Source organism: Rhinatrema bivittatum, chromosome 16, assembly GCF_901001135.1.
Source record: "Rhinatrema bivittatum chromosome 16, aRhiBiv1.1, whole genome shotgun sequence".
In the NCBI taxonomy this organism is placed as follows: Eukaryota; Metazoa; Chordata; class Amphibia; order Gymnophiona; family Rhinatrematidae; genus Rhinatrema; species Rhinatrema bivittatum.
Genome location: NC_042630.1, coordinates 61,608,171 through 61,633,283, shown reverse-complemented (window position 1 = coordinate 61,633,283; position 25,113 = coordinate 61,608,171). Strand labels below are relative to the sequence as shown.

The 25,113-nt window shown below is 44.5% G+C and overlaps 2 protein-coding genes across 2 annotated transcripts; both read left to right on the top strand.

The window, feature by feature from the left end:
- Positions 1 to 942: 942 nt before the first annotated feature.
- Positions 943 to 1,878, top strand: LOC115077766 (olfactory receptor 1019-like). Its single transcript, XM_029580050.1, has one exon. The coding sequence runs from the start codon at positions 943 to 945 to the stop codon at positions 1,876 to 1,878; it is 936 nt and encodes a 311-aa protein (XP_029435910.1).
- A 15,759-nt stretch (positions 1,879 to 17,637) lies between these two features.
- On the top strand, positions 17,638 to 18,555 carry LOC115078364 (olfactory receptor 5B21-like). Its single transcript, XM_029581269.1, has one exon. It carries the CDS (start codon positions 17,638 to 17,640, stop codon positions 18,553 to 18,555), a length of 918 nt encoding a protein of 305 aa, XP_029437129.1.
- Positions 18,556 to 25,113: the final 6,558 nt, after the last annotated feature.

Below are 25,113 nucleotides of genomic sequence, written 5' to 3'. Positions count from 1 at the left end.
GGGAAATCTGTTTCAGGGTTCGGGGCCCCAGACCCATGACAAATTAGGCAATTTCATTGTAATTGCCTAATTCATGATAAACGAATCACATCTCTAATGATTTCTAACAATGTCAATTTTTTCTTAAATTCCCTTATAGCCCAAAGTCTAATGGAAGAGGAAAATCTCACCACAGTGACAGAATTCATCATTCTGGGATTTCCTGAATTCCCAACTCTACAAATTCCCCTTTTCCTTCTGATTTTACTAATTTACCTAATCATCCTGATAGGAAATGTTACTATTATTACCCTGACATGCCTGGACCCTCGCCTGCACACCCCCATGTACTTTTTCCTCTATAACTTGTCCTTCCTTGATATCTCTTACACCTCACTCACTCTCCAAAAACTGCTGGACATCATCTTAAGGAAGGGGCAATGTATTTCTGCAATTGGATGTTTTACACAAATGCACTTTTTCCAGTCTTCAATAGGTATAGAAAATGTCCTCCTTACAGTCATGGCTTATGACCTCTATTTGGTGTTATTTGGTTAATTAATGGCTATCTCTGCTCCTCACATTTTCTGGGTGAAGGTAAAAGCTTGCCAAGAAAATTGGTCAATGATTTTCAAAACTGACTCCTTCAAACCTGCACAGTTGGTTCAACCTAATGGTCCTTCTTCTGTTCTTTCTCAGGATATCGGTGTGCCAGGAGGCTCTCAGGGAAGATGAATGATGACTTCAACTCCACGTCATAAACATAGCAAAAATGTAAATACCCAAATGTGGGCAGTGAGAAGAAGGCAGCACTCTATGGGCAGACGTCTCCTTTCATCTCTGGTAACTGTATGAGTCCCCGGGCAGCATCTAATAGCTTCCTCCCTAATGTACACCTAATGAACATAATTGTAACAATGCCAATTGTTTTGTTTAAATTCCCTTATTATATCCCAAACTCCAATGGAAGCAGAAAATCTCACTACAGTGACAGAGTTCATCATTCTAGGGTTTCCTGAATTCCCAGATCTACAAATTCCTCTTTTCCTTCTGTTTTTACTGATTTACCTGATCATCCTGATGGGGAACCTCACTATTATAGCCCTGACGTGCCTGGACCCTCGCCTGCACACTCCCATGTACTTTTTCCTCTGTAACTTGTCCTTCCTTGATATCTCTTACACCTCACTCACTCTCCCTAAACTGCTGGACATCCTCTTAAGGAAAGGGCAATGTATTTCTGCAATTGGGTGTTTTACACAAATGCACTTTCTCATCTCTTCATTCTGTATAGAAATTCAACTCCTTACTGTCATGGCTTATGACCGCTATGTGGCGATCTGTCACCCCCTACGTTATACTGTGATTATGAATCCAAGAGTCTGTATATTGATGGTTGCAGGAACCTGGATCTTTGGGTTTCTGGAACCAGTGGCACACAATACACTCATATCTCATTTCTCCTTTTGTGGGTCCAACGAGATTAATCATTTTTTCTGTGAGCCTTCAGCACTTCTAAAACTCTCCTGCTCCAGCACCTTCACTGTTGAAAGTATGACTTACATTGCTGGAGCTTTTATAGCACTTCCCTGCCTCATCTCAACCCTGACATCCTACATCTACATCATCTCCTCCATCCTGAGGATTCGTTCCACGGAGGGGAGACGCAAGGCCTTCTCCACCTGCTCCTCCCACCTCACAGTCATTATTCTCTTTTATGGGACTTTAATGTTTTTGTATATGAGACCAACATCCATGCAGTCATTGAACCAAAACAAGTTCTTTGCTCTGCTGTATAATGTTTTAATTCCCATGTGTAACCCTCTCATTTACAGTCTGAATAACAAAGCAGTAAAAGAAGCCCTCCGAAAAGTATTTATTAGAAATCATTTTAAATGAAAAATTAGAACATCTGCGTTTGTGACTGTCAAATGTCATGGCTGACCAAAATATAGAATGAAATGTGTCCTGTTTAGACCTTCTGAGGCGGTGGAGGCAAAAACACTAAAGGAACTGAAGAAAGCCTGAAAGGGGCAGAGGATCATCAGATTTGAAGATGTGAGGGAAACTTCAGCAATCAGTGGAGTGTGCGGAATGCACCAGAAATGGAATTGGGCAGATACTAGATGGTCCTCATGGCCCCATTTCAGGCATCATATTTAATGTTTCTATACATTTTCACTATTAAGGGGTGAAACAGTACGTGTTTTCACAATTATGCTCTCTTATGTACTGCTGAAACCCAAAAATTGAAAAGAAAGTTACATTTTAAGAGCATTGCTTGCGTAAAAATGGCACATACACACATGAGAATTTTAAGAAGCCATAACCCTGAATTTTGCAAAGGCTGATTTGCATCTTACCTGTGTAACCTTACTGCTGGATTTTGAGTTTTAAGATGCTGGGGGGGGGAGAGAGAGACAAAAAGAAAACAATCTGACGCTTTATATATCTCCCACTGTAAGAGGGGCTCCTTGAATTCAAGGTGGGTATTGGGGAGGGCAGTGTTACATTGTTCTGCCTAGGGCACAAAGGTCTGTAAACCCTGGTTATAATGTACCCTCCCCACCAATACCCACCCTGAGCTGAAAGTGCTCATGTTACAGTGGGAGATAAAGTGTCAGATTGCCTCTCTTTCAGAGGTTCTCTCTCTTTCTCTCTAACCGTGCTTGTTTTTGGGTGCACGTGTTCTTCTTTTATGTTACCAGTTATGTAGGAGACCAATGACGGCCTGGCTCTGTCCCACAAATACAGGCTGCTGATATTTTCAGAAAATGAGGAAATACAAGTCCTGTGCCAAGCCATGCATGAACTAGGCCCGACTCAACCAACCCATTCCAATCTGTAATAGGCAATGACCTTTGCCACTTGGGAGATGGTTCAAGGGTTGATGAGTGAGCTCTCCACAGTGGAACTCAGCTAGTGAGTGAGCACACTGGCTCACAAGTGACCTTCCCAGAACTGGACTCAGTAAGTAGTGAATAACTGGTGTTATACATGGGACCCATAGACAGAAGCATACAGGGTCATTTTCAGTAACCCACGAGCTTGTAAAGTGTGTGCCCATTTTTATCCCCAGGGGTGTTATAGCCAATATTTAAAGAGAACCAATGTGTGCTAATTTCCCTTTAATTTCTTAGAAAGGTACAAGGACAAAAATAAAAGCATCCGTGTCCTTTACACTTGCTTTATTTGTGGGCAGCGGAAAGAAAACAAACATTGCACATGTGGTAGATCTGAAAATGCAATTGTATGCGTGGTTTTTACCCCATCAACCTGAATCCACCTCTTCCTGTACTGTTAGCTGCTCTAAGATAAAGGATTGTCATTAAGGACATTCCAACCAGATAAATACTTATGCACCTGGCTAAATCCCTTATAAAATGTCTTTATGCACACATGGATACATCAGAAGCTAGTGCAAATTAGAAAAGCACCAGAGTATGAGAAAGTCAGAGATAACTCATCTCCATTTAATGAATGTTGACCATGTCAGTCCTCTGATCTTTAGTTCTAGAATGGACACTTGGAACCTGAGCACCCAAATGTCTTTTGTCTTTGCTTTCTCCCAAAGATAATGAATAGAACTCAGAAAGAGGTGAACATTTAATTTATGAATTTATCCTGTGTTGTGAGAATGTCTCTCCCAAGATGTAATCTGAGTGGCAGTGAGTGTCCATTGATGATGCTATGTCTAACTATTCCTGTGTGAACCTCAAAACTGAATAAAATGCCTTCATGGTAAAGACTATCTCATGGCATCTGCTTTTAGACATTGGAACTATCTGAATGTAATATCATCATGCATAGTGGTAAATTATTGGTAGACTTTTTAGGTTATTCCATGGCAAGGTTGCTGCACTTGAGAGTGATATAACATGACCAGAAGCCATGGCAGACTGCATTGAAATTTACAAACCACACATGGGATGTAGAGTTTAAAACTTTGATGAAGAAAGAGAAGCCAGTAAGAGCATACTGTTTGCATCAAGTGTCTGCACAGAATGGACACTGGTGGACAGGGGAGCCATGGATTTGCCAGTGCCACCTTCAATAATGTTGCTGGTGGGACAGGAGTGATTGGGTATTGATCCTCTGAACAGCTCGGCTTCCCTTGGGGTAAGAAAGAGACCCAGGGTACATGGCAGACCTAATGTTGGGTGGGGGTGGGATAGAACAGTTTTCCTGGGTGGGCTAGAGGGTAAAGGGAGATTATGTTGAGGCAGGTGGGAAAGAGGGGGAGGGGAGCAACCAGAAGCAATGTTGGTCTACCCCATCACTTTGTGATGGGCTTTCAACTAATACTATACTAAAGTACTCTATAAAATACTATTCTATATTCCACTGTACTACACAAACATTTAATTGCTATTCTATAGGGCATTTCATTCATCTTTATCATAATATTCTATACTTACCTACAAAAGATGGAACACTTTAATATAGGATTAGAGACAATAATGCTGAAAAAACATAAAGACTGCAGGAGAACTTGGACAAGCTGGATAAGCAGGACTTTGAAGAAAAAAATGTGGTTCAAGGTAAATGAATGTAGCATCTTATTAAGTGAGGGAATATGGCTACTCTAGTTCTAATTTAGGCATATACAAATCTGGAAAGGACTTGCACATCAAGAGAGACACCAAAAACTCTTGATAACAATACCAGTGTGGAAGGGTCATCAGTAGTCAGAGCTTCAGCCTCCAAACCATTGACATTTCTTGTGACCTTGGAAAATCATTTCACCCTCCATTGCCTCAGGTATAAACTTAGATTTTAAGCATTCTGAAGCATGGAAATACATACAGTATTGAATGTAATCTGCTTGGAAATGTCAGAAAAAACAGCCTCCAATGACTGAGGATCTTGTAATTTTCTTTTGATCTATGAATGCAAAAGGCTTAGATAAAATAATACCAAATATCTTTAGAGGTCAATGACTAAGGGTAGAGAAACTGAAGAATTGATGAAGTGGCTGCCATTGAAGCCTGTACAGAGGAATGACTGAGTTAGGAGGGTGATAGCATTGAAGTCTATGGAGGTGAATGACGCGGTTAGGAGGGCGATGCCATTGAAGTATATGGAGATAAATGATGTGGTTAGGAGGGTGATACCGTTTATTTATTTATTTATTTGAGTTTTTCTATACCGGCATTCACGGATGTTCGTATCATGTCGGTTTACATAAAACAAGAGGTGAGCAATACATTATAACGTACATAACTATAACATGAGAGTATAAAATACAAAATATAACAAATTATAACAAGTGTGCAGAATAAGAAGTTACAATAAAACAGGGATGATTCTAACTGGGAGTAGAAGAAGAGGATGATAGAAGTTTAACAAGAAGTAGAACGTTGCAGTGGTTGGTCATGTCTGTATCAGTTTAATGGGTGATGATCAGTCTTGCTGTATTTGGTGGAAGAGCATCAGTCAGGGTCCGGAAAGGCTTTCTTGAACAGCCATGTCTTAAGTCTTTTTCTGAAGGTTGGAAGACATGGCTCCTGTCGTAATTCTAAGGGGATTGAGTTCCATAGTGGGGGACCTGCTGTAGAGAAGGCCTGATCTCTCAATGTTATATGTTGGGTGGTATTGGCGTGTGGTACCTGTAGATATTCTCTGTACGCTTCTCTGATGGGTCTGTTGGAGGAGTGTTTTTTGAGTGCTATTTGTAGATGGAGTGGAGCCAGTCCATGAATATTTTTGTAGATTGTGGTGAGGGATTTATGGATTATTCTGAAGTGGATTGGCAACCAGTGAAGGTCTTTAAGGACTGGCGTAATGTGATCTCTTCTCCTCTTGTTTGTTAGTATTCTTGCTGCCGTGTTCTGAATCATTTGGAGAGGTTTAGTGTGGGATGATGGGAGGCCTAGTAGGATAGCGTTGCAGTAATCTATTTTAGCAAATATTATTGCTTGGAGCACTGTTCTATAATCGTGGAAATGATACCGTTGACATCTATGAAGGTGAATGACATGGTTAGGAGGATGATACCACTGAAGCCTTTGGAGGTGAATGACATGGTTAGGAGAGTGATACCATTGAAGTCTATGGAGGTGAATGATGTGGTTAGGAGAGTGATACCATTGAAGTCTATGGAGGTGAATGATGTGGTTAGGAGGGTGATACCATTGAAGTCTATGGAGATGAATGATGTGGTTAGGAGAGTGATACCATTGAAGTCTATGGAGATGAATGATGTGGTTAGGAGGGTGATACAACTGGGGAGTGAAATTTTATTTTTTTTCTTTTAAAAAGATTCTGTATTTGCAGACATTGAAGGTTTGATGTGCTGGTTTTGCTGCAGATAATTTAGATCTGCTGCACTAGCTGATCGGTAGGTATTTTATATTCTATCCAAACGCACAAAGCACAGCTCATTTGCTTCTTTGCTGTGTGCCTCCATTCTAGGGTTCCTTCCCCAAGGGGATCTTTAATAAGTATAAATACTGCTGGCTGCCGAGCCTTGTGAGTTATCCTATTAAAACATTATCAGTTCTTGCAATACAATGCACAACAAGGAGATGTGAAAGAACTCGATGGAATAGGTCTCACGAGAGTTCTGTTTGCTTTATAAGAACATAAGAACATAAGATAATGCCATACTGGGTCAGACCAAGGGTTCATCAAGCCCAGCATCCTGTTTCCAACAGTGGCCAATCCAGGCCATAAGAACCTGGCAAGTACCCAAAAACTAAGTCTATTCCATATTACCATTGCTAATGGCAGTGGCTATTCTTTAAGTGAACTTAATAGCAGGTAATGGACTTCTCCTCCAAGAACTTATCCAATCCTTTTTTAAACACAGCTTTACTAACTGCACTAACCACATCCTCTGGCAATAAATTCCAGAGCTTAATTGTGCGTTGAGTAAAAAAGAACTTTCTCCGATTAGTTTTAAATGTGCCCCATGCTAACTTCATGGAGTGCCCCTTAGTCTTTCTACTATCCGAAAGAGTAAATAACCGCTAAAATCCGGGATCGGCGCGCGCAAGGCTATGGATTCTGTATAGCCGGCGCGCCGAGCCACGCAGCCTACCCCCGTTCCCTCCGAGGCCGCTCCGAAATCGGAGCGGCCTCGGAGGGAACTTTCTTTTGCCCTCCCCTCACCTTCCCCTACCTAACCCACCCGCCCGGCCCTGTCTAAACCCCATCCTTACCTTTGTCAGGGGATTTACGCCTCCCAGAGGGAGGCGTAAATCCCCGTGTGCCAGCGGGCCGCTAACGCGCCGGGACGCGACCTGGGGGCGGGTACGGAGGGCGCGGCCACACCCCCGGACCGCCCCGGGCCGTAACCATGCCCCCGAAACACTCCCGGCACGCCCCCTAAACGCCGCGATGACCGGGCCAGCCCCCCGACATGCCCCCGACACGCCCCCCTCAGAGAACCCCGGGACTTACGCGAGTCCCGGGGTCTGCGTGCGCCGGTGAGCCTATGTAAAATAGGCTCACCGGCGCGCAGGGCCCTGCTCGCCTAAATCCGCCCGGATTTGGGCGGATTTAGGCGAGCAGGGCTCTTAAAATCCGCCCCTTTTTGTCTAACCAGTTTTGCTACTCTGTAACTCTAATTCTGTTGGGTATTTGGTGCTCTCTTTCTGTCGTAAATGATTTATTTTCAGTCTGTAATAAAATTCCTTACTGTTATCCTCGGGGTACACTTATTGCACACATCCCTTGTACACTATTTACCAAACATCCGTCCAAAAGTTACAATGTTGGAGGGATGTACGATAATACTGGTCACTGCTAAGCAGAGATTTGACCCTTTCTGGAGTTAGTGAAGCAAATTGACTCTTAAATGTAAATGTCCATGTGCTACTGTATAAAATGCCTTTAGCTATATGACACAATCCTGTCCGTTGGAGCACTGGGAGGTGGGAGCAGGCACTATACAGGAAACCTCAGATAGAGAAGTCACATTTATACTAACTCTGACTGAGAGAGAACACCATCGGCTTTAGATGGAACATTCTTCTATCTAAATAGTGGTTAAAGATGAACATCCTCAGACTGGGATCATATACAGTGGAAGAAATAATAACCTCTCACAGTACAGGGTGGGGTGGGAACCTTCCAGATGGCACAGGTCTGGTCCCAAGCAGGAGGGAAGATGCACGTCTAGGTTCTTGGCGCTATAAACTTGGACTCTGACAAATCACTCTTCACGCTTAAAAGTAGCATTTCAAAAAAACCACCAGCTTACTTAAAACTCAACTTCTCTTGTGATAATTTGACACAAAGTTCATGCACCAGAAGGGAATAGTAGGGGAGGAGTGAAGTAGTAAAGAGAAAGTAGTTAGAATGTTTCATCCCTCAAAGATCTCTTAAATCAAGGAAAATGATTTTGCTATCATTCCTGGAAGGAGTGATGTTCCTTTTAGAAGAATTTTATCTTTATGCAAAAGTTCTTGCCCCTCCACATGTGGCCAAACATAAATCAACTGTAAAGATTGGACGTGCTTTTGCAGCTGGCAGAGAGGGCATTCAGCTCAATTCATAGTAACTTTGATGACTGACATTACTACTAACGAGTTTCAGACCTGCATTAATTCAACTTCTTTTTGCATTTGTTATCATGTGTCCAATATGTGCACATATCTTTCTGTGTAATTAACAGCAAGTCAAACTGCTGATCTTGAGCACACTTTCAGTATAATATGGTCAGATAAATGGCAAGGACTTTCTCTAGGAAATATAAAAAGGATGGTGCAATATTTCAATTCAAAAGAAAAGTCACATTTCACAAGTATATCCCATGTTACTGTTGCTAGTAGCAGTGGCTATTTTCTAAGTCAATTTAATGGCAGGTAATGCACTTCTCCTCCAAGAAATCCAATCCTTTTTTGAACACAGCTAAACTAACTGCACTAACCACATCCCCTGGCAACAAATTCCAGAGTTTAATTGTGCGTAGAGTGAAAAAGAACTTTTTCCGATTAGTTTTAGATGTGCCACATGCTAACTTCATGGAGTGCCCCCTAGTCTTTCTATTATCTGAAAGAGTAAATAACTGATTCACATTTGCCCATTCTAGACCTCTCATGATTTTAAACACCTCTATCATATCCCCCCTCAGCTGTCTCTTCTCCAAGCTGAACAGTCCTAACCTCTTTAGTCTTTCCTCATAGGGGAGCTGTGTTGAGCGGACTGCCGAAGGGATCAGTGTTGGGACTGGTCCTGTTAAATATCTTTGTGAGTGACATTGCAGATGGGATAGAAGGTAAGGTTTGTCTTTTTGCAGATGACACTAAGATCTGCAACAGAGTGGACATGCCGGAAGGAGTGGAGAGAATGAGACAGGATTTAAGGAAACTGGAAGAGTGGTCAAAGATATGGCAGCTGAGATTCAATGCCAAGAAGTGCAGAGTCATGCATATGGGGTGTGGAAATCCGAAAGAACTGTATTCGATGGGGGGAGAAGGGCTGATGTGCACGGAGCAGGAGAGAGACTTCGGGGTGATAGTGTCTAATGATCTGAAATCGGTGAAACAATGTGACAAGGCAATAGCTAAAGCCAGAAGAATGCTGGGCTACATAGAGAGAGGAATATCGAGTGGCCTGCTTGTTACAGCAGTTGCTACCCCTAATTGAGCTGGATGTCACTTGGATGCAGATACGGCGCTGCTCTCTAAATTGGTGGTGGGGTGGAGGGGAATTAGGGCTGGAAGGTACTGGAAGCCAATAGTAACAGGTGGGAGAGAGAAAAAGGGAAATAAAAATGGATAAAGTGCGTAGCTTGCTGGGCAGACTGGATGGGCCATTTGGTCTTCTTCTGCCGTCATTTCTATGTTTCTATGTAAGAAAAGGAATGTGATTATCCCCTTGTACAGGTCCTTGGTGAGGCCTTACCTGGAGTACTGTGTTCAGTTCTGGAGATCGTATCTCCAAAGGGACAGAGACAGGATGAAGGCGGTCCAGAGGACGACCAAAAAGATGGAGGGGGAGGGTCTTCATCTAATGACTTATGAGGGGAGATTGAAGAATCTAAATATGTACACCCTGGAGGAAAGGAGGAGCAGAGGTGATATGATACAGATTTTCAGATACTTGAAAGGTTTTAATGATCCAAAGACAATGACAAACTTTTTCCGTTGCATAAAAATCAGCAGAACCAGGGGTCATGATTTAAAACTCCAGTGAGGAAGATTCAGAACCAATGTCAGGAAGTATTTCTTCACAGAGAGGGTGGTAGATGCCTTGAACGCCCTTCCGGAGAAAGTGGTGAAGACCAAAACTGTGAAGGATTTCAAAGAGGCATGGGATAAACTCAGTGGATCCATAAAGTCTAGAGGATGTGAATGAAGTGAAGAGGCATGAAGGTGGCTTGCAGGAATGACGGCTACTACCTGGTGATTAATATCCTTATTCAATAAACATACACATGGTTAATGTGACTCCAAAATTGCTCTATACTTTAACGGCAAGAGGAAAAGTGAAAAAAAGGATTTGCATCCACTAAAAAGCAGGGGAATAGCTTGCTTGATACGGTGGTTACTACCCCAAACCAAATAAGCCTGATACTTCACTTTCAATGATATCCAGCATAGTTCTCTGCTTCAACGGCAGGGGGAATGATGAAAAGATTTAAATTTGGACAACAACCAACAAGGACTGAATTGCACAGGCTGGATAAAATGCATGGGAGTAGTTTGCTATGACACTGGTTACTAGCCCTAACCAATTAGCTGTTACTACCCCTAACCAATTAGCTAGATACTTCACTTAGATGCAGCTCCAGCACTGCTAACTACATCGATGGCGGGGGTGGAAGGGAAATAGAACCAAAAAGTTACTTACAAGGGACAAGAGTAACAGATAAGTATGAAGAGAGAGAGAGAAAGAAAAAAGTGTGTAGGCTTGCTGGGAGACTGGATGGACCATTTGGTCTTCTTCTGCGGTCATTTCTATGTTTCTATGTTCCATCCCCTTTATCATTTTAGTTGCCCTACTCTGTACCTTCTCCATCACAACTATATCTTTCTTGAGATGTGGCGACCAGAATTGTACACAGTATTCAAGGTGCGGTCTCACCATGGAGCAATACAGAGGCATTATGACATTTTCTGTTTTATTCACCATTCCCTTTCTAAAAATTCCCAATATTCTGTTTGCTTTTTTGACTGCCGCAGCACACTGAACCGACAATTTCAATGTATTATCAACTATGACGCCTAGATTTCTTTCTTGGGTGGTATCTCCTAATATGGAATCTAACATTGTGTAACTATAGCATAGGTTATTTTTCCCTATATGCATCACCTTGCACTTATCCACATTAAATTTCATGTGCCATTTGGATGCTCAATTTTCCAGTCTCACAAGGTCTTCCAGCAATTTATCACAATCTGCTTGTGATTTAACTAATCTGAATAATTTTGTATCATCTGCAAATTTGATTACCTCACTCCTCGTATTTCTTTCCAGATCATTTATAAATATATTGAAAAGTAAGGGTCCCAATACAGATCCCTGAGGCACTCCACTGTCCATTCCCTTCCACTGAGAAAATTGTCCATTTAATCCTACTCTCTGTTTCCTTTTAGCCAGTTTGTAATCCCCGAAAGGACATCGCCACCTATCCCTTGACTTTTTACTTTTCCTAGAAGCCTCTCATGAGGAACTTTGTCAAACGCCTTCTGAAAATCCAAGTATACTATATCTACCGGTTCACCTTTATCCACATGTTTATTAACTCCTTCAAAAAAGTGAAGCAGATTTGTGAGGCAAGACTTGCCTTGGGTAAAGCTATGCTGACTTTGTTCCACTAAACCATGTCTTTCTATATGTTCTGTGATTTTGATGTTTAGAACACTTTCCACTATTTTTCCTGGCACTGAAGTCAGGCTAACTGTTTAAATATTCTTTAACAACAAGCAATGTGAAAGGTTTTCAATAAAAAACTGACTTTCTGCATAATCAGAGATGTGACTGTTTGCAAACTTATGCAAATTTGCTATATAATTGCTGGAGAATTTTGAAAAATCTGCCACAGGAAACCAGAACATGGCAGTTCCCTTCCCTAAGGAGCTGACAATCTAGAAGAAAGTGAAAATGACAGACCAGATCTGAGAGAGCTGAGGTACAGAGAAGGGAAGTGATGGTGAGGGGGGAGGGGAGGAGGAAGTGGGGTGGAGATTTTGGGGAGGGCAGATCAGAAGTCCGTTCTGATCTTGGGGAGGGCAGCAATCTTCCCTTAATAACCGGGCAGCTCAGACACCCCTGGTTCTGCTCCACCCCCACTCAGCCTAGCTGGACTCTTCCAATCAGACACACAAGGAAACCGTGACACATTGCTTGCATGAAATGGCTGCAGCCATTTATTAGAGTCCCAACAGGGGAGTCTAATTTAGGCGCTGAGTCCTGCCAGTAATGCCTACATATTGCCGCCAGGTAGAAGCCGATAACTCTGACTCTTTCCGTCCAATCGCAACCATGGTGGTCTCGCTTCCCACACCGTAGGGGGGGGTCTCAGTCTGGCCACTACATAGCAAGCCCTGCTGGAGCCCCTCCCCACGTATCCAGCCATCGATCCATCAAGGCCCCAAACCTCAGGCCCAACATGGCCAAACCGAGTGGTAGCCCCTTGGCCCCTCTTGTCCATCCTGGCACCTCCCAGCTTCTCCTTCTAATGCATTTTGAGTTACAATAGGCTTTCTTGGATTCGGTCGCTGCTGCCCTGACATAATAACAAGCAAGCAATAAACCTGCTACCTATCAATTAGTTCTGGCTAACCAGGGGGGTCAGGAGAATCAGCTCTGCTTCTGGGTTGAGGAGGAAGAGGCTAAGCTTAGGGGAGCTGGCGAGTTATGAATCTCCCACCGGCCGCCCCTCCCCTGATGATGGCATTGCGCGCTCCTCCAGGCCAATCGGTTGGCCTGGCATCGGGGCGCGTGTTGATGATGTCACCGCTGCCATCGTTGGACCAACCTGGAAGAGCAGCATCAGTAATGGCTCCGCTGTGGAGAGGATCCCCCATGGTGCCGGAAGCACGATGACAGTGCCATTACCCACGCAGCGCTGAGAGGGACGAACCCCCTCCTGCCGTCCATCACAGTGCACCCAAGGCAAGGCCAGGCATGGTGGGGGCGGCTGCCCACACGCATGCATCAGGCACACGGTTATTCACGGCTCCCGCACATCCGTGCTGAGGGGCCGCCCATTTGTCTCTGGGATATTCCCCTACTGCAGCAAAATGAGAGACCCAACACCTATTCTTCCCACAGATCAATCACTTCTAAACTTTCTAGAGAATTCAGGCACAGAGCAGCAAACTTCCCTTAATTGTCTGTGAGACCTTTTAATTTCCCAGATGCACAGAGCACAGTTTTCTCTCCACGTCCCTTTATTAAAGCATTTAAGACACCTGAGGTGCCCCCTCCTGATCCACAGTGGAAGAGAGGAGGCAGCGCTGCAGGACAGGTAAGGAGAAACCCCAGCAATCCTGTAACGTGCGACTTTAATGCCTTCTGTGAGCTGCGCTCTCTCATCAGATACAATTTACAGTTTTATTTAGAAGCTTCCACTGGGGTCAAATCCTCTCAGCCAAGAGCAGCTGAGATGAATCACCCTGGTGTCCTTTTCCCTACAAATATAGTTTACACTGCCTTGGAGAGGAGCTGCAGGGATCTAATGTGCTTGTTTGAGGAGACACAGCTACAAATGAATCTGTTTAAAAATGGAAAACGTAACCAATTATTTCACAATCAAAAGAGCCTCTAAGTTTTAATTCTCTGCTCTGTCTCTGCATATATGACCTGGGTGAGTGACCTTATCTCCCTGTGTTTTAGCTCTAATCCCCATCTGGGGCAGTCTGGGTATGTGACCCTGGGTGAGAGACCTTATCTTCCTTTGTCTCAGCTCTAATCCCCATCTCTGGCAGTCTGTGTATGTGACCCTGGGTGAGTAACTTTATCTCCCTGTGTCTCAGCTCTTATCCCCGTCTCTGGCAGACTGTGTGTATGACCCTGGGTGAGTGACCTTATCTCCCTATGTCTTAGTTCAAATCCCTGGCTCTAGCAGTCTGTGTATGTGACCCTGGGTGAGTGACCTTATCTCCCTGTGTCTCAGCTCTAATCCCCGTCTCTGGCAGTCTGTGTGTGTGACCCTGGGTGAGTGACCTTATCTCCCTGTGTCTTAGCTCTAATCCCCGTCTCTGGCAGTCTATGTATGTGACCCTGGGTGAGTGACCTTATCTCCCTGTGTCTCAGCTCTAATCCCCGGCTCTGGCAGTCTGTGTATCTGACCCTGGGTGAGTGACCTTATCTCCCTGTGTCTCAGCTCTAATCCCCGGCTCTGGCAGTCTGTGTATGTGACCCTGGGTGAGTGACCTTATCTCCCTGTGTCTCAGCTCTAATCCCCATCTCCAGTCTGTGTATGTGACCTTGGATGAGTGACCTTATCTCCCTGTGTCTCAGCTCTAATCCCCATCTCTGGCAGTCTGTGTATGTGACCCTGGTGAGTGACCTTATCTCCCTGTGTCTCAGCTCTAATCCCCGTCTCTGGCAGTCTGTGTATGTGACCCTGGGTGAGTGACCTTATCTCCCTGTGTCTCAGCTCTAATCCCCATCTCTGGCAGTCTGTGTATGTGACCCTGGGTGAGTGACCTTATCTCCCTGTGTCTCAGCTCTAATCCCCATCTCTGGCAGTCTGTGTATGTGACCCTGGGTGAGTGACCTTATCTCCCTGTGTCTCAGCTCTAATCTCTGGCAGTCTGTGTATGTGACCCTGGGTGAGTGACCTTATCTCCCTGTGTCTCAGCTCTAAATCCCCTGGCTCTGGCAGTCTGTGTGTGTGACCCTGGGTGAGTGACCTTATTTCCCTGTGTTTTAGCTCAAATCTCTGGCTCTGGCAGTCTGTGTATGTGACTCTGAGTGAGTCACTTTACCCTTCTGTACCTCAGTTTGTTTTCTTAAACATCATTTTATTGGCAATTCTGATTAGTTTTAGATAACATTGGGGCAGATTTTAAGAGCCCTGCTCGCCTAAATCCGCCCAAATCCGGGCGGATTTAGGCGAGCAGGGCCCTGCGCGCCGGTGAGCCTATTTTACATAGGCCTACCGGCGCGCGCAGAGCCCGGGACTCGCGTAAGTCCCGGGGTTTTCGGAGGGGGGCGTGTCGGGGGAGTGTCGGGGGCGGGACCGAGCGCAGCGCCGTTTTGGGGGCGTTTCGGGGGCGGGTCCGGGGGCGTGGTTACAGTCCAGGGCGGTCCGGGGGCGTGGCGCTCCCTCCGGACCCGCCCCTAGGTCGCGTCCCGGCGCGCTAAGGCCCGCTGGCGCGCGGGGATTTACGCCTCCCTCTGGGAGGCGTAAATCCCCCGACAAAGGTAAGGATGGGGTTTAGACAGGGCCGGCCAGGTGGGTTAGGCAGGGGAAGGGAGGGGAAGGTGAGGGGAGGGCAAAAGAAAGTTCCCTCCGAGGCCGCTCCGATTTCGGAGCGGCCTCAGAGGGAACGGAGGTAGGCTGCGTGGCTCGGCGCACGCCGGCTATACAGAATCCATAGCCTTGCGCGCGCCGATCCCGGATTTTAGCGGATACGCGCGGCTCCGCGCGTATCTACTAAAATCCTGCGTACTTTTGCTTGCGCCTGATGCGCCAGCAAAAGTACGCCTATTCGCGCGGTCTGAAAATCTACCCCATTATGTATTGTGTATTATGCTTATAATATTTATATTGTCTGACCTGTCTCTATGTTTCTAGGCATTTGTTAAGTATAGTAGTGGAAGATATTGTTCATATTTTCTATGATCTTTGCTGTGTTTCTCCTCTCACTTGTTTAATATTATTATCTGGTTGGGGGGAGGGATGGGATACACAGGAAAGGGTTTCTAGGCATTGTGATTCTTTATCTGTTTACCCTTTATTGTGCTGCCAAACCTAATAAAACTTGAGCTCCTCAGGAACAAAAGCTATCAACAGACAAAACTAACAATTCCACTCTTGTTGATAGTAAAAAGATGAAATAAATCATGTGATGACCTTCATGACATAGGGATGCTGAATGCACAGTAGTAAAATGTGGCTGATCTCTTGTCACGTGTGTTTTTTGTTGCAAATAAAAAATGTTATTTATCTTACAGTGAGTCTTCTTTTATAATAATTAGACAAAAAATATTATTCCCATCCCCGACACTGGCTCAGTGTTTTGAAAAGTCAGTATTGGTTTATTTATTTATTTATTTATTGTTTTTGTTATACCGAGTTTCATGACAGGCATCACATCAACCCGGTTTACAATTAACAAAGTGTGAAAGCATAACGTAGCGTAGTAAACAATATTCTCAATAAAAACCTTGAACTTTAAATACAGGGAATCAGATAAAGGATGTGAGAAAGTTACAATAAAACAGGGAAAAATTAACTTGGAACTGGAAGAGGGGAGAAAATAACAGAGCAATATTTACATTTAATGTGCACATTTAATGTTCCTGTGTTATGAGGGACACCTCACCATTTATTTCATCTCTTTTCTGTCAGCAAGACTTGTGAGTGACATTCAGATATTTACCAAAATAGATAATGTGAGACCTAGATTTTTTTTAATCAACAACAAATATACATTCTCTCCCATTAAAATTCATTCACTCTTGTATTTTGGTGTATACTCTGCTGTGTCACTGACTCCCTCTCTCTCTCTCTCTCTGTATGACCTTGGGGAAGTCACTTTACCTCCCAGTTCCTCAGTTCTAATCCCCAGCTCTGTCACTGATTTTGTGTGTGTGACACTGGGGGAATCACTTCCTCTGTGCCTCAGCTCTAATCCCCAGCTCTGTCACTGATTTTTTATGTGTAACACTGGGGGAATCACTTCCTCTGTGCCTCAGCTGTAATCCCCGGCTCTGTCACTGACTCTCTCTGTGAGCCTTGGGAGTCACTTTATCTCCCTGTGCCTCAGTGCTAACCCCTGGCTATCACTAATGCACTATCTCTGTTTATTAGATAGAGCTGCCTTAATGGGACCCATTAAAATGAATCTGATTAAGCTACACATATATATCTCAATATAATATAATAAAATATCACACCATAGATAATGTATTCACTGATTAGGTGTTTTAGTTGTGAGATAGTAACCAAAAGAATTTCTAATCGCCTGCTCATCTGGCTGTGTGGCCCTGGGGTGCGTTGCTTTATGTTCCTGTACCTCAGTTCTAATCACCAGCTTAGTCACTAACTCTGTGTGAGTCCGGGGGAGTCATTTTATTTTGTTTGTACTGCTCTAATCCCCAGCTCTGTCATTGACTTCCTAAGTGACCTCGGGGGAGTCACTTTACCTCTGAGCTCTACTCCTCAGCTCTGTCTCTGACTCTCTGTGTCTGACCTTGCAGATTTCACTTTTTCTCTTTGAGCTTCAATTCTAACCCCAGTTCCACCATAGACTTTCTGTCTCTGTCTCTTAGACCCAATTTTTAAACCTCTGTTCATTGAGAGACAGAATTGCTAACAGAGTCCTTTCTCTGAACAGTCTCCTGCTTATGCTATGATTGGTCAACGTCTTGCCCGTGTGTTTAATGTGACAGGATGAGGTGCAGATCACTGACTTTCACTGCTGATAGTACATTACAGCATCTATAATGTTCCATTACATTTGTACTTAACATACATTTCATTCATGATTTATTATCTCCTAGGATAAAATCTATGAACACCCAATAGACATGGAAAACATGACGACGGTGACAGAATTTATTATTCTGGGACTTTCTGATAATCCCCAGCTGCAGGTTCCCCTCTTCCTGGTCTTCCTGCTCATCTACCTGATCACCCTGCTGGGGAACCTTGTGATTATCACAGCGACCTGTGCTGACCCTCGCCTGCACACCCCCATGTACTTCTTCCTCAGTAACCTCTCTCTCACAGACATCTGCTGCACCTCCACCATCACCCCAAAACTGCTGAGGATCCTCCTGTCAGGGGATAAGACTATTTCCTATGCTGGGTGCTTTCTGCAGCTGCAATTCGTTATTAGTTTTGGCTATGCTGAAGTCTTTATTCTTGCTGCCATGGCTTATGACCGCTATACAGCAATCTGTGACCCCTTGCGCTATTCCCTCATTATGAATCAGAGACTGTGTGGGCTGCTGGCTGCTGCTTCCTGGATCATCGGCTTTCTACCATCTGAGACAATCACAGCTTCTGTCACCCGCCTTTCATTCTGTGGCTCTAATGTGATCAATCATTTCTTCTGTGAGCTCATGCCACTGTTAAAGCTTTCCTGCACCAAGACGGCCATCACAGAAACTATATTGTTTGTTGCAGCTGCATTGATATCAGTTCCTGCCTTCCTTGTGACTCTCATTTCTTACATCTACATCATCTCAGCCATCCTGAGGATCCGCTCTGCAGAGGGGAAGCGTAAAGCTTTCTCCACCTGCTCCTCTCACCTCACTGTTGTCTCCGTATATTATTTGCCAGCATTTTGCATGTATCTGAGACCCAACTCAACATACTCCCAGGAACAGGGTAAAATCCTGTCTGTGCTTTACACAACTCTCACCCCCATGCTGAACCCCCTTATTTACATTCTGAGAAATAAGGAGGTAAAAAATGCACTGAGGAAACTCATAGGAAAGTAGTTTAGGAGAATATGTGCTGTATAAATCAGAGCATTTTATCAGACAGAGGAGATTCCTGTATCTAGCAGGGCTTGAGATGATTCTCTTTTAAAAGTGAAAAATAAACTCCCTGGTTCAGTCTCCAGGTTCGGTCATCTAGAGCTGCACATGTGGCTTGAAGCAGTCACAGTTCCCTGGAGGAGAGAGTTATGCTTATTGCTCAAGGGTGACACCCGGTGGTTGGATTCAGGGTTTACGGTTGTGGAGTTCTGTAAGAAGCCTCAGGGCATGGTCCCTTGCTGAGGACTGTCACTGCAATGACTTGATCAGGGACATTTGCAGGGATAAGGGGTATTTATTAATTAGTAGAAAAATCTCTGCATAGTTGCATATGAAGGCTCATGGTCTGACCCAGCATGGAACCTCTAATGTCCTTATGTCACATTCTCCAGCATTATCATTTGTACTGAGCATGTGGAATCCAAATCCCAAGTTGAGAGCATCAGGCATGAGGTGAACTGGTGTCTTATCCACTCTGTATGCTTTTTAACATGATTACGTGGTTTGGTAAATTTCCTTATAAATGTATAAATTAATATGAATCAGATCAGCACTGGCCAAGCCTTTGGAGAAAGATGATATGGTGGATCTGGTGAGGTGTTTAGACTCTGGGGAAGGACTGATCCTGGGATTTCAGCTGATCACTATATTTGGGGTTGGAAAGGAAGATTTTGTTGATGTTCAGTACTTTACCCCCCCCCCCCCCCCCCCGCCGCTGGATCTTTACATTGGGAGGGGCGGTCAGACAACTGGAAGAAGGTTGGGCTCACCAGATGTCTGGTCATCACTCAGTCTACCTGGCTGTGTAAATCCGTCTCTCTAATTGTGTTGAGTACTTGCTGTTTTCTCTGTTTTGGGTGATTTGTTCTTAATAATGACTTCAGAACAGTTCTACAATTACTAATTTTCTCCAATATAGACTACTGCAACTCTCTACTTCTCAACTTACCGCTAAACACCATTCGTCCTCTCCAGATCCTACAGAATGCAGCTGCAAGAATCCTCACAGGAGCCAAAAAGCATGACCACATCACCCCAACCCTTATTTCACTCCATTGGCAACCAATAAAATACAGGATTGAATACAAAGTCCTTTCCATCTTACATAAAATCATATACGGAGAACAAAAAAATTGGCTAAGCCCCTACATACACCTACATACCCCAAGTAGAAACCTGAGGTCAGCAAACAAAGGACTCCTAAAAATACCACCAACACATTCAAATCAACTCACCTCCACCCAAAATAGAGCCATCTCCCTTGGCAGCCCAAAACTATGGAACTTCCTCCCGACTAAGCTAAGAATTCAAGAAAACCTAAAAACCTTTAAAAAAGAATTAAAAACTTGGTTGTTCAACAAAGCATACCAATCCATCCAAAGGATCATCTAAACATCGCCATCCTCCAACACAGCCTCATGACTAATTGAAATTAATCACATCTATGCTCTTCTTAAATAAGAAAGAACTCATAAACTGAACTTTATCATTACTTATGTTATTTCCTAAGCCTTATAACAGTTTGTACTTTATAACCATTGTTAAACCCCCCCCCCCCCCCCATTTCCCTGTAACCTATCTTGTAAACCATTATGGTGGCGTTATTTTAACATTTCCGAATGACGGTATATAAAACTCCTTAAATAAATAAATAAAATAAATAAATAATAAAGCTCCTTATATATTTTCACTGTGCACACTTACTGCATATGTCCCTTGCACACTATTTACCAAACATCTGTCCTCTGGGGATTTCTATGTATCATTGCAATGTAGGGGTATTTAGTAATTTGGGATACCGTAAGAACAGACAACATCCTTTCTGGAGTGCAATGGCTGTGGGCCCTTGCGCTGTGGAGTCGTTGGTGCAGCGTAGGAGGCACACACTGGCAGCTGATGAATGTGTCCTAGCCTGGGACAAGCCTTGACCTTCACGTATATCAACCCATTCCCTGCAAGTTGAGTTCCAGGGGCTAGAAGGACATAGGCGAGAATCCCACAGGGTGGTCGGAATTAGAAAGTCTGCAACTGGGCCAAGGTTCAAGGCAGGCAATGGTCGGTAGATACCAGAGTCAGACCAAGGGTCAAGGCAGGAAGCAAGAAATGTATAGTTGAGGTCTGAAGCAGAGGTCTGGCAGATGGCAAGTGAGGGACTGGGACGAGGCAAGGCTGAAGGCAAGATAGGACAGGATGGACTGGAGAGAACAAGGCAGGCTTGACATGGCAAGTAAGGCTAGAACACTGGAATAAGGCAAGATCAAGATCGCTAGAGCAACACGCACTGCAGAAAACAGGAGATCCTGTTACTGAGGCAATGTGTGGCTGTGGGGGCCATATTTAAATATCCCAGCAGGGCAGACGTCATCAGGAGGCACTGAGAGAGAGCACCGCCGCAGGGCTTTCACAAAGCATGAGTGCACTCTTGCACATGCCTAGGAGGTCTGGCAGCAACAGATTATTCTGGTGGCATGTACTGCGAAGAGCTTGGTAGGCATGCTGAAGTAGAGGCCGCGAGATTGCTTTAGGGTGAGTGTTACCAGTCGTGGGATGGCCCTGCAACTAGCAAACGCTACATGGAATGAGTGAGGAAAAAGTGACACTTAAATGTAAAAGTTCATTTATATCTCTAAGAAATGCCTTTGCAAAGTCAAGAAGTATGACACAATTCTGTCCATGCAGTAGTTTAAAGGTGGCAGTCCACGGAGGTGTGAGCAGGCACAATGCAAGGAACTAAGATTTGTACAGAATGCATATTGGGTGTCTTTGCATGCACACAGTTCTTCAGTAGTGTGAACAAGCTTCTATTACTTACACCAGCTGCACCAGATTCAACTCTATTTCTTGCAAGCTGAGTTTGTTCATGTCATTGTTATGGTTAAGCAGTGTTTGGATGGATTCTTGGGTACTGTGGCAAATGACCATGCCCATGGGGAGGAGCCCCATGAGGAGCCACAGTACTGGGCTAGACTCAAGATGCACAAACACAGAGTTAGTTCTTTTATTATACAGCTTTGAAGTGTGCCATCAGAGGTGGCGGTAGTGAGGTAGCCTGGATGTAGCAGTCTCAGCACCCTCAGCAGAGGGAGCCCTTCTCAACCCGTTGGTATAGGGAGATTCCGATGTAGGTTTCCCAGCAAAGCACTGCTGTGGATGAGATAGACTGAGAGTTAGATTATTCACTAGATGTTTGCTGTAGGTATGCAATTCCACCAGGTTGAAGAAGATGGTACAGGCACCGAGGCAGGGAGAGCAGGCCCACGAAGAGCGAATACCTGAACACTGTAAGGCACCTGCAATAAAGCAGAGGGCCCCTGAGGAGTGGGTACCCAGGTTAGCAGTTACCCCGAAGGGCAGAGAGAAAGCTTCCAGTGGCAGCATGGAAGCGGCAGAGTAGATTAGACCGGCTAAGACCAATCCCTTGCTAACTCAACAAGCTAGCAAAACAGTACAGGCTATATACCCGGATGGCATGACATTAGTAGAGGGGAACATCTCCGAGGTTCGCGCCAATGCTGGAATAAAGACGTGGGTGGCGCGCGCACCCTAGTAGGTCTCTGGGAAGAGCATGGCGGGAGGCAGCACCATAGCCGTTCCAGGGACACTGGAGTGATCGGCTTGTAGATGCAGTGGTATCCATTTTCCCAAGGTAAGCGGGAAGAGACGTGAACAAGGTGAAGCAAATGGGGCGAAGCCATCTAGCACCGATGAACGCAACAGTACACCCCTTCAAAGGGCATCCTCACTTCCTATCTGGTCTTGGTTTCTGAGGATGCATTCTGTTGAATTCTTGAAGCATCTCTTTATCCAGTATATTAGCCAAAGGAGTCCAAGAGTTATCTTCAGGTCCATAATCTTCCCATGACAGGAGGTATTCCCATACTCTGCCTCTTTTTCTCACATCAAGGATAGCATCTACCTTGTATTTGATGTCTTCTTCTGCATCTATTGGTGTAGGTTCAGGTGTCTTGTTGGAGAACTCACTAAGGATCAAAGGCTTCAATAGAGAGACGTGGAACGCATTATGGATCTTCAATGTAGGTAGTAGCTTCAGACTATAGGTGAGATGCCTAATCATCGCAGAATGGGAAATGGTTCTCCGAAACATGGATCGAAGCGAGCTGAAGGTAGTTTAAGTCTGAAGTGCTTAGTGGATAGCCGACTTTGTCACCACGCTGGAAATCTGTAGCCTTGCAGTGGTGAGCATCGTATCCTTTCTTAGCTCGAAGTCCTGCTTTGAGAAGCATCTCTTTGGTCTGAGTCCAAAGTTGTTGAATATCTTTGGCAGTAGATTGAGCTGCCGGGGACAACACTGACAGTGGAAGTGGCAGTGCTGGCAGTAGTAGTCATCTGTAAACCACTTCGAATGGTGTTGATCCAGTGGATGTTGCTGGATGAGAGTTGATGGTGAATTCAGCCCAGGCAACAGTTCACTACAATCATTCTGGCGAGTGTTCATGTAGGCACGAATGAACTGCTAGAGTGTCCTATTAATTCTCTCTCTTTGCCCGTTAGATTGTGGATGGTATGCTGAGGTGAAGTCAAGAGAAATATCAAACTTCTTGCACAATACCTTCCAGAACTTAGCTGTGAATTGGGCTCCACGATCGGAGACTATGTACTTAGGCATGCCGTGTAGGCGTAAGATGTGTGTGATGAAGAGCTTGGCAAGCTCCATGGCTGTGGGTAAGCCAGGGAGAGCCACAAAGTGAGCCATCTTGGAGAACCAATCTACAGTTAACCAAATCGTGTTGTTTCCTCCTGAAAGTGGTAAGTCTACCACAAAGTCTATAGCAATGTGTGTCCATGGTTCATCTGGTACTGGCAAGAGTTGGAGTAGACCCCAAGGATGACCAGATGGCGTCTTCTGTCTGGCACAATTTGTGCAGGAAGTAACATAGGAGAAAGTGTCTTCCTTCATGGTGGGCCACCAATAAAACTTTTGTAGTTTAGACAGAGTTCTGCATTTGCCAGGGTGTCCAGCCAGTTTGGAGTTGTGAGCCCATGCTAGCAGCTTTTTTATGAGGTTCTTGGGTACAATGGTTTTACCTGCAGGTACTGAGTGAGTAGCTGCCAAAATAACTCTTTTTGGGTCGATGATGTGTTGTGGTTCCTCTGGGATGTCCTCAGAGAGGAATGAGCGATATAGGGCATCAGCTCTGATGTTCTTATCTCCAGGGCGATATTTTAGCACAAAGTTGAATCTGTTGAAAAACAGAGACCATCTTGCTTGCCTATGGTTTAGGTGATATGTGCAGCAGAGGTACTCCAGATTCTTATGGTCTGTAAAGACTGTGACCTGATGTTGCGCTCCTTCGAGCCAAGGGCGCCACTCCTCGAATGCCATCTTTATAGCCAGGAACTCTTTATCTCCTATTCCGTAATATTTCTCTGCTGGTGAGAAATGACGGGAGAAGAATGAGCATGGGTGTAAAGCCTTGGAATCACCGGCCTGGCTTAGTATGGTCCCTATGCCAATGTCTGAGGTATCAACCTCAGCGATGAGGGCTTATTGGGATCTGGGTGTTGGAGACACGGCTTGCTTGAAAAGGCATCTTTTAATTTCTGGAATGCAGTTATTGCCTCCGTAGACCAATTTGCAACATTGGCACCTTTCTTTGTCATAGCTGTAAGCGGAACAGTGAGTGAGGAGTAGTTCTTGATGAAAGTCCTGTAATAGTTGGTGAAACCTAAGAAACATCTGAGAGCCTTTAGACCGGTGGGTTATGCCCAATTCTTAATGCTCTCCATCTTCTGTTGATCAATCTGGAAGCCTTGGTTGGAAACTATGTAGCCCAAGAAAGGCACTGATTCCTTGTGAAATTAACACTTAGACAACTTGGCGTATAAATGATTCTCACAGAGTCTTTGCAGCACTCTTTTGACATCCTCTAGATGAGTAGTCATGTCTTGAGAGAATATCAAGATGCCATCTAAGTATATAATGACACATTTATAGAGGAGGTCCCGGAAAATGTCATTCATTAAATTTTGGAAGACAGCCGGGGTGTTGCACAGGCCAAAGGGCATCACTAAATATTCAAAGTGATGGTCCCGGGTGTTGAAGGACATTTCCATTCATCACCAGCGCAAATGCGAAGTAAGTTGCAGGATCCTTTAAGATCAAGCTTGGAGAATATCTTGGCTCCCTGTAGTCTATCAAATAGCTCTGAGATCAGAGGCAGGGGGTAACAATTCTTCACAGTTATCTCATTGAGACCCCTGTAATCTATACATGGACGAATGTTCTGTCCTTCTTCCCCACAAAGAAGAAGCCTGCGCCAGCAGGAGACTTGGAGGGTCTTATGAAGCCTTTTGGAGGTTTTTCTGAATATATTCAGACATGGCTTTATTCTCTGCCATGGAGAGGGGGTACACCCGTTCATTGGGTGGTTCAGTGTTAGGCTTCAGATTAATAGTGCAGTCATAAGGTCTGTGAGGCGGTAGTATGTCTGCAGCTCCTTTAGAAAAGACATCTTGAAATGATGCATATTGAGGCGGCAACCCCGGCATCACTGGGGT